This window comes from Oculina patagonica, chromosome 2 (assembly GCF_052425735.1).
Source record: "Oculina patagonica isolate OP01 chromosome 2, crgOcupat, whole genome shotgun sequence".
NCBI classification, from domain to species: Eukaryota; Metazoa; Cnidaria; class Anthozoa; order Scleractinia; family Oculinidae; genus Oculina; species Oculina patagonica.
In genome coordinates, this window is record NC_135759.1 from 18,268,887 (window position 1) to 18,279,181 (window position 10,295).

General features: G+C 37.8%; 1 protein-coding gene across 1 annotated transcript; it reads left to right on the plus strand.

Moving 5' to 3' along the window:
* The first annotated feature begins 33 nt into the window (after nucleotides 1–33).
* LOC144643266 (3'-5' exoribonuclease 1-like) lies at nucleotides 34–9,636 on the plus strand. The gene is made up of 5 exons (XM_078502467.1): nucleotides 34–222; nucleotides 4,827–5,043; nucleotides 6,760–6,843; nucleotides 7,784–7,893; nucleotides 8,780–9,636. Exons 1-5 carry the CDS (start codon nucleotides 47–49, stop codon nucleotides 9,060–9,062), a joined length of 870 nt encoding a protein of 289 aa, XP_078358593.1. The 5' UTR covers nucleotides 34–46; the 3' UTR covers nucleotides 9,063–9,636.
* Nucleotides 9,637–10,295: the final 659 nt, after the last annotated feature.

Below are 10,295 nucleotides of genomic sequence, written 5' to 3' on the forward strand. Positions count from 1 at the left end.
CGCGACAGCAGTCCAGCGGTTATCTTCAAAACGAAAGTACAAAAAAATGGCGGAAGGTTCGCTCGTTGACGAGCAAAATGAAAAGGAAAGTACAGAAGAAAACACCACACAGTTCTGCGATCACCCAGTGTACAGGGAAATATCACTCTCAAATGGACGAATAAACAAGATGAAAAAAGCTGAAGTCAAGCGAATACTCGCAGAACGCGGGTTGGACTCGAGGTGAGCGCAAGTGTACTTCGTGAAGAAATTTTAGAACGTTCCTTCTTGACATACGAGCGGATCCAGGATGTGGATATAATTTCAGAATTTCCTACTTTTTCTGTATGCTGATGGTCTGTAAATTGACCTAAATTGCGGGAAAAAAATCAGGAAGGAGCCTATAAAACATATGAAGAACGTTCCAAAATTTATCCTCTCCCTCCCCCCCCCCCCCCCCATTTTGGGACAAATACACAAGTTTTCTTTTCTTACTGGAAACCTCAAAAAATATCAAACTATGAACATTGGCTACAGTCAGGATAACAGCGCGGCACATGCAATTTGTGTGAATCAAATCAGTAGAAAGTCTCAATCTCAATCTACTGGGTGTTGCAATTGACTCCAGACTTAACTTCACAGATCATATAAGCTCAATTTGTAAGAAGGCAAGTCAAAGGATCGGCGTTATCATGAGACTAAGAAACTTAATTCGAACAAAGGCCAAGCTAGTTCTATTTAAATCAGCAATCTTACCATACCTAACGTACTGCCATTTAGTTTGGCACTTTTGTAGATATAGTGACGCGCAAAAACTAGAAAGGCTGCAAGAAAGAGGATTGAGGGCGGTTTATAGAGACAAGATTTCAAGCTATTCACAATTCCTTAAAAGAGCTGAGTTACCAACACTTATGAACAGGCGTTTGCAGTGGCATTGACAAAACCTGGATCGGATCGGATCGGATTGCGGATCGGATCACGGATCGGATCGCGGAACGGATCACGGATCGGATCACGGATCGGATCACAGATCGGATCACAGACCGGATCACGAAAAAAAAATTAAAATAAATAAAATAAAACAACAAAAAATAAATAAACAACTAAATGGTTGTTAGTATAAATCGGCATGACAGCGGAACGGCGTATTATGAATTTTCTTGCCCCAATCGAGACAATGAATTGTACAAAGCTGAAGAAGTCAACGGAGCCGTTGGAAAAAAAGTGAAGGGCCTGTTAAGTTACTGATTTCATAAAAAAAAGAAAGAAAGAAAATAAAAAATCCCACTAACTAGGGGTATTTTCAGTTGGTCACCCATCCAAGTACTAGCCTCACCCAACAGGGCTTAATTTCGGTGATCAGACAAGAACCGTTGCTTTCCATATGGTATCAGAAAGAGCACGTAATTTAGCTAATAAAAGTTAAGACCAGTTTTAGCAGGAAAGTGCCAAATTGTATAAAAGATCCATTTTAACCAGGTATTACTTTTATAACCCTCTCTTATAACCCTCTGTCTCGTCTGACACTGATACCACAAGGAACGCATTGATTTGCGTCCGATCACCAAAGTTAAGCCCTGTTGCGCGGGGTAAGTACTTGGATGGGTGACCAGCTGAAAATATCTTGTTGTGGGATTTTCATTTTCTTTCTTTCTTTTTCTTACACAATCGGTAACTTTTCAGGCCCTTCTTTTTATTTTCCAATGGCTCCGTTGACTTGTACATTTCATTGTCTCGATCGGGGCAAGAATGTCCAAAGGGCAGTCACACTGTGCAGTCGCGTTTATAGCTTCTCTTTGAAATCCTCAAATCCTGGCTCTAGATCGACCTCGAAGGATTAATTATAAGAAGATGTGGGTGCCCTTTATTTTGTGGGATATATTTACTGTTTGTTTGTTTGTTTGTTTGTTTCTTTGCCCAGTTCTACGTAATCAGAAGTCCAGAGATACTGCTGTCTGCAGGTCTGCAAAGTGATAATTTATTAAGTTCATAGCAATAAATTAATAAAGCAATTAAAAAAAGAAAAAAAAAAACAGAAAAAAAAATCTTGATGCTGATTCTCGTTACGCCGTTTCGTGTTTCGCCGTTACGCCGATTATTAACAACTATTTATTTGTTTATTTTTTTTATTTATTTATATTTTATTTAGTTTTTATTTTTTTTATTTTTCGTGATCTGGTCCGTGATCCGATCCGCGATCCGATCCGATCCCGGTTTTGTCAACGCCCGCGTTTGCAGGATATTTGCATCCTTATGTACAGAGTGAGGCACAGACTATGTCCTACCTATATTTGTAATATTTTTAATAATCATAATTCTTCATACTTTTTAAGACAGTCAGACTTTTCCACACCAAGTTTCAATACGGTTACATATGGTAAACATTCTTTGCGATATCTTGGACCAAAATTGTGGGGAAAATTATCCCCAGACATAAGATCAGCTGAAACTTTAAATATTTTTAGGAAACAGATACGCAAATACAATATTAGTCTGCTCATAGATGATGGCTGCAAGGGCTGTTCCCTCTGCTCCTCTTAATTATTTTATACAGTTTTAAGTATTTTTAATTCTCTTTTTACATATTTTTTATATCTGCTCATCATATATAGCTTTAAGTATTTTAAATTCTCTTTATAAATAATTTTTAATATCTGATTATCATAAATATTTTATATAGCTCTAAGTATTTTTTAATTCCCTTTTTACATATTTTTTTAATACCTATTAATTGTGTCCCCAAATTAGTATGGGATTTTCCCAGGCTATGTGGCCTTGACACATTAATAAAGTTTATCTATCTATCTATCTATCTATCTCCTCTTGCTGTTGGCACCTTTGAAGTTTGTATCTGTAGATTTAAAATTTTTAGGGGTGGTGAATGGTCGATATAGACTTTGTGAGAAGACAAGACTGATATCTTTTCTGCGAGCCCGAGACCCTTTTAGCCTTTCAAAAGAAATCAAGACTTAGTGAAGGCATAAAAGAAAAATTGAGATGACGAGACCCCTCAAATTTGGCTAAATTTCTGCCAGACTCTCTCTTTTTTGAAGGACCATTCACCACCCCTAAAAATTTTAAATCTACAGATACAAACTTCAAAGGTGCCAACAGCAAGAGGAGATAGATAGATAGATAGATAGATAAACTTTTATTGTGTGTCAGGGCCATAGCCTGGGAAAATCCCATACAATTTGGGGATCTAATTAATAGGTATTAAAAAATAATATGAAAAAGAGATTAAAATATAAAATATTTATGATAATCAGATATTAAAAATTATTTATAAAGAAAATTTAAAATTTAAAAATATATGATGGTGGAAAATATGTAAAAAGAATTAAAATACTTAAAACTGTATAAAATAATTAAGAGGGCAGAGGAATTTGTACTATAACCATCATCTATGAGCAGACTAATATTGTATTTACTGTCTATTTCTAAAAATATTTAAAGTTTCAGCTGATATCTTATAGGAATAATTTTCCCCACAATTTTTGGTCAAGATATCATAAAAGTGTTTACCATATGTAACCGTATTGATTTAAAATTTTTAGGGGTGGTGAATGGTCGATATAGACTTTGTGAGAAGACAAGACTGATATCTTTTCTGCGAGCCCGAGACCCTTTTAGCCTTTCAAAAGAAATCAAGACTTAGTGAAGGCATAAAAGAAAAATTGAGATGACGAGACCCCTCAAATTTGGCTAAATTTCTGCCAGACTCTGCTTTTTTTGAAGGACCATTCACCACCCCTATTTTTGTCTGCTTCTTTCGATGGGCTCTAGACAGAGGGTGCCCTCCACAGTGAGGAAGGCAGGAATGCCCCATATTTTGAATTACTCACCCCCCCCCCCCCATAGTCCCATACAGTCCAAGACTTTCTACCCCTACCCTTCCTTCACTTGCTGTTTGCCTCAAAGAAGCATTTAGTTAGAGTCAGAAAATTATCAAATGCGAGTTGCAAGTTTCATTGTATTTGTGAATGCCAATCTATTAAGTATAGTAAAGAATAATAAAACTGTAGGTATGCATGATTTTGTATGGATTTAAATGGAAATCCTTCCAGTTTACATTTCAGTTGAGCTGAGCAGAGGGCTAACACGTCTTTTGGCGCACATTTTCTATCTAATACAAAATATAAGCAAAAGAAGCAACTTATATTTAATGGTTTCTCTGAGGTCTAAACGACAGTACTGTTTATGTCTCTAACAAGAACAACACACACACACTTTAGTAACAGTCATAATTTATGAAGAGGTCACTAGGAAGCACTTGATCTGGAAACTGATTTGGTATTGTAACATGTTTCATGAATTGTGCAAGTACCTTTTTTGAGCCAAGTGTTGACCTTTAATTTTTTAAGCAAAATAGCATTTAAGCTTGAACTGCCTTCTGGCTTTCGACTTGTCGACAATCCTTATTCTTAGATCAACTGTCAGTTGACTGCTAGTTATTTGTCTCCTGATGGACTTATAGATTACCAGTATCAGCAATAGAACAGTTCACATATTTTTCTGCCCAAAAATTTAGGAAAGATCTAAAAACACGAGCAAAAGAAGCCTGGCATCAAATAATATTTGCTTGATCTAAAATTTGTGCATAAATTTAATGACATACTTTACTTCCATGTTATATAAGTAAAATAATTTTGTCTATTATTAAGAGTATAGCCCATGGAAAAATAAGGTGTGTTTAATTTGTTAAATGAATTACTTGTATGTTAGATGTCGTGGCCCAAAATTTAAGTAGGGTGCCAGGTAAGTCAAAATTAAAGCCTACTGGGCAACTGAATTATAATTGCTAGAAAACTTAACAGCGTCTCTTTTGCCTACTTGTTGTTTTATAGAGGAGTGAAGGAAGTTCTTCAAAAACGATTAAAGAATCACATCAAGAAAGAGAAATTAATGCAAGCTAAACTGGCGCAGGAGAAGAGGATAAATGAAGTACATTTTTACTGTGTTATTGATTTTGAAGGAACTTGTGAAGAGAATAATCCTAAAGACTATGTTCATGAAATTATTGAGTTTCCTGCCATACTGGTGGATGCAACTACACTAGAAGTGGTAAGTGGATTGTTGAAACATTTGCTTTAGGATAATGGAAGCCTGCAAGCTGCAGGCTTACATTTGGGCAACATGTGTGAGCAGCAAAGCTGTAAGAAGAAGACAGCAAGTGACTCAATTCAGCAGGGAGCAAGAAAGTGAACCAGTGCTCTGATCAATTAATTTTTTTTAACCTCATACACTGGAAACCACAGTACTGTTGCATAACTGACATAACATAAGCATAACAGCAGTTAAGTTGCAGTGAACCCACTCCACAGAAGAAAAACACAAGCTGTGGAAAACGAGGTTTTCTAACCTTCTCAGACGCTTATGTCCCATAAAAAAACATGTTATTCCCTGAGACCTTGTTTCAGCAATATGTGTTCCAGAATGACTCCCCTGATATCTGGACAATTAACAAGGTCACAAGGCTTCGCATTTCTCTTAAGTTCACAAAATTGGCATCCCACATGTTTGAAACACTACACAGTTTTTCAAGCTCCAGATGGCAGTATGGCAACTACTTTGCCTGCATTCTTTCATCAGATTTTTGACAGCAGTATCAGGGCTGCAAATATCAGTCGGTCATCAGACATTGGCCGACCAAAATTTGCTCAAGTCCATTGAAATCCCAAATGTGGTCAGACATGATGTCTGGACATTTTTTTGATTTTACAGCAATGATAAATAAACATCTGTCCAACAACACTTTTGTTTTGTCCGACAAAGATGGTGTCTAGCAGGACATGTCCTTTTAAGTGAAAAAAAATTGTTTGCAGCACTGAGTATGGTACTCTTTTTTTACCAGTAACTGGCTGAACCTTGCTTAAAACATCCAAGATGTACAGTATGCACTCAATTCTCGCTTTACTTCCATGTTGACATTCTGAAAACTATACCAGTAAACTACTAACTCCATTGGGATCTAAACATTCTCTTCAAATGCAATTGATTGTCATCTTTATCTTTTTCCAATGGTATTTCACTTTGATTAGGCAACGAAGAATGAAAAATTTGCTGGGTTCAGCAAGATCAGAGCAGGCTCACTTTCTTGCTACCCACTGGCTCAATTTGCTAACCAAACCATTCTTGCAGCTTTGTAACCTTGTTCCCAGAGTCTCTTCCCCCCTCCCCCCCTCTGGGGGGCGTGGAGAGAGTGACCCTGGGAACGAGGTTGGCAGCACTCGCATGTATGACCCAAAGGTGAGCCTGCCTACATGGGGTTAATGGAGGCAGCTGCACCATCAATAGTATACTACAAAACTGCACGGCTGCCCCTAAATGTTTGCCAGGTTGACAAATGGGTAGAAGGGGTTATTAATTTTTTTTTCCCTGGTAGCAATTTGTCTGATGCAGTTGGTGTTTTCTACATGAACCTTTCACCTCAAAATTCAAGGAATTGCATACACTCTATGTACTTTGTATCAGTTACCAATCAATATGTTATTGAAAAATGCAGTGCATTGAATCAGTGCATTGAATTGAATTAGCCAATGAGCACGCAAGAAATCAGTGCATTGGAGTAGGAGCAGGAGGGTCTGAACTTTCTTCTTCCCATACCCTCCCCCCCCCCACCCCCTTCCTTAATGGTTTCTGGTCTACACAATGTTCAAATGTTTTCCCAGTTCCAGTTCTTATTTCATAGACACCAATAATGGTGTTTTTGTTAAAATTAAAATGCAATTTCTGTAAAACTTTTCTGAACCTGACCATACATGTATACTTAAACTCTAGATATCAGAGTTTCATGAATACTGCAAACCACAATGTAAGCCACAACTATCACAGTTTTGTCAAGACCTCACTGGAGTTACACAGGTAAATAATGTTTAAATAGTTTATTTGAATATTGGGCTTTTGTTTCAGTTTCTGTGGACCAAAACTGCCTGTGTTAGTACTGGTATAATGGCTCTTCTTCATTTTGGCCTGTTTATGGTGGTTGACAGAGAAGCATTCAATGTCACTAAAGTGGTCTTAAGGGCAACATGAATGTTATGTATTATTCCACTGTATGGCCCCGCTTACCCCAGATGGGGGGGGGGGGGGGTTACTCCAGATTTAAAGTGACAGGAGGCTGCTAAGGATTTATTTGGGGGGAGGGAGGTGTTGAAATTCACGGCATTTGGATACAATTCATCTGTGGCCAACCCCCCAAAATAGATTCATCTTTGATCTTGAAATGCTTCTGATTTGACAACAATACCATGGTCAACCAATGTTTCTGAAGTAATACTCCACCACACTTAAAAAGGGAATGTTTGGGTTGAAAACATAAACCTGTAATTAATTTGTGTTGACAACGGATAAGAGCAATGGAATTCGACACCAGATGTCACATTACAGTACTCTGTGTTGGTTTGTGCACTCTCTTAGTTTAAAAGTACTCAAGCTATTTTTGGAAAAGGGAGAGAAGAGCAGAAGAGCAGAAACCTAAAAGAAATAGGGAAAGAACCACGGAAAAACTGTGGGTGTGGCAGAAACCCGAGAAAACAGTTAATGTTTTATTTATTTCAGATTCCTCAAACAAATAATTATATACAATTAACAATAATAAAATATACAATAAAATCCTGGTGGGAGGATAACAGCAGGAGGAAACTTAATTCCCATGTGTAATTCCCATGTGTAATTCCCATGTGTATTTGTGAGATGGTTATTTACATTTTTAATTGCAAAGCGTTATAGCTACTTCAAAACTATTAAAATAGTGAGGACACAACAATTTTCGTTTCCGTTTTTTTTTTCTTTTTTCTACAAGGAAACCGTAGACAATGCTGATGCATTCCCAGAGGTCCTTGCCAAGTTTGAGCAGTGGCTTACAGATCACAAGCTTGGATCAGAATATAAATTTGGTATCGTTACTGATGGGTAAGTCAGTTTTTCGTCTACAGACTATATAGGCTTAAAAATCTAGTACTGCTTCTAAGTCCGAGACTTCCTGCAGCAAAAAAAACCCTGTATCCCTCGTTTCCCGTCAGCCTCTGCCTAAGGATACAGATTAGCCAATGAGCACGCAACAAATTTTGCTGCTGTTTGAAAACAGCCTTAACGTAATGGATTTGTGTAATGAAACGTTTCTCGAGCTCTTTGTTTTTGTAATATGTTTTAATCTTTCCCAATTTTAACCTTCAATTTCTCTTTTCGGTTTAACATTTCCTTTTGGGCAATTTTCTACCATAAAGAACTATCATTTGTAGATTTCATTTCATTGGAAGGCAATTAATGGCTAGAGCTTGGAGTGATAAAACGTGCGCCGTGATTGGCTTATTTGGGAGCAAGATTCCCGCGTAAATACCCGCGAGAATGAGCCCGGTAAATCGTCTACAAGTTTTAAAACGTTGTAAACAAACCATGTTTGTGCGTTTGACTGTGAAAACTGGAAAGAACATAAGTGAAGTCGACCACTTTTATTACCTGAACAATAGCTGGGTCTTGGTAATAGATTGTGACGCCTTGTGATAATGATGATGTTAATACATGTAGACTGTGGCCCAGAAGAACTTGAGGATTCTCATGTTTGTCTCTAACCCTTGACACGAGTCTTTCATGGGAATTTACCTTTGAGTCAAGTCTCCTTCCTTCGCTACCCTTAACTAACTGTCATTGGAGCGTCACGCAACGCTACTTACTAGTGCAGAACGCGTCGTGTGACGGCTACAAAGAAACTGAAACTAGCGAATGCAATGTTACCAGCGCACATGAAGAACTATAGTTTTCTCTCTAAACTCCGGTTTATTTTCTTCTTTGGTTGTAGTCCCTGGGATATGGGCCGTTTTTTCTCAACACAATGCCGACTTTGCTCTATTCCTGTACCCAAGTTTGCCAGAAAATGGATTAATCTGAGAAAACTGTACAGAAACTTTTACAAAGTGCCGAAAGGAACGCTTCAAGATATGGTCAGCAATCTTGGGATGAGATTCGAAGGACGACCGCACTGTGGAATAGACGATGCTAGGAACATTGCAAGAATTTTACAAAAGATGGTCCAAGATGGCTGTGAAATAAAATTTAATGAATACCTTAACAATAACACGTAACTGGTAACTGTATTCTCAAAAAGAACATTTACATCAAAAGTATATATAAGAGTTCATACTGGTCACAGCTTTCTATACTACAATGGAGGCCAAAAATAGTTGGGACACTTGCAAAAGGCGATCTCTTAATTGATCAAATAACCTTTTTGTACGTAAAAATGCGTTTCCCACTGTTCTTGTTCATTTTTTTAACCCCTCTCCCCGAAAGCAACGTTGACAAATATGTATGCCCTGATCTTGATGTTTGAGATGGTCAATTCTCAACATTGCTCACGGGAAAGGGGGGCCAGCAGTCATTTGGCCCAGAATGTTTCTAAAAGTCCTAACATTAATGTCCTGCATTGTAGTTTCCTTGCCTTTTCTGTAGCAGTGCGTAAGTTGAATGTGACTAGAATTTGAGTAAAGATGGCGCGCACCTTTTTCAGTTATTTTTAGTTTTAAAATAGCCAAGGTAAAGTGAAGGTAGTCGAAGGTAAAAACTTCGTAGACTGCGTGGCACTGGGTTGTATAAATAATTTAAGAGGTAAATGTTAAATAGTAGTGCCGAAATTAAATCTTACAAAACAAAACCCAACGTTTCGGGCTTGGCCCTTCATCAGTAGATTGAGTGCATCTTGAAACTCAGTAAAGTTTCTTATGAGTTATTTTCTAAAAGAAATAGCAAACAGTTCTATTTCGTAATTAAGGTACAAATCGGGTTCTGTACGCACTCTGGTTGGCTAAAAAAATATTTATTGGTTTCAGGCGAATTAAAATTTATATCATAAAAAATCTTAGAAGTATAAAGCCATGTGCTACCCTTTCGTGACACATTTCGCTTATTTGAGAACGCTTACCTGAGAAAACGGCTGAGTAGACTGCGAAGGCGCGTTTACACGACAGAAAAAATTGAGTACGAACCCTTCAGGAAATTAGTCCGGACCTGACCACTTTTGTAGAGAAACAGTCAAATCAAAATTGGGTCATAGGTGCCCGTGGCCTTATATGATTTGACTGTTTCTCTACAAAATTCGTGGTCAGGTCCGAACCAATTTCCTGAAGGGTCCGTACCCAATTTTCTATGTCGTGTAAACGCGCCTTGAGAAACAGTCAACTCAAAAAAAGAAATAGTCAACTCTGACAAGGCGCGTTTACACGGTAGAGAAATTTGGGTATGGACCCGTCGCAAAAAAAATGTTCCGGACCCGACTACTTTTGTAGAGAAACAGTCAAATCAAAACGGGGCCATAGGCG

Bases quoted from the DNA above. Each gene is read 5' to 3' on its own strand.
- LOC144643266 (XM_078502467.1), top strand. From the start codon at position 47: ATGGCGGAAGGTTCGCTCGTTGACGAGCAAAATGAAAAGGAAAGTACA. The intron at 223-4,826 runs GTGAGCGCAAGT...GTTGTTTTATAG, and splicing joins GAACGCGGGTTGGACTCGAG to AGGAGTGAAGGAAGTTCTTC. The intron at 7,894-8,779 runs GTAAGTCAGTTT...CTTTGGTTGTAG, and splicing joins TTTGGTATCGTTACTGATGG to TCCCTGGGATATGGGCCGTT.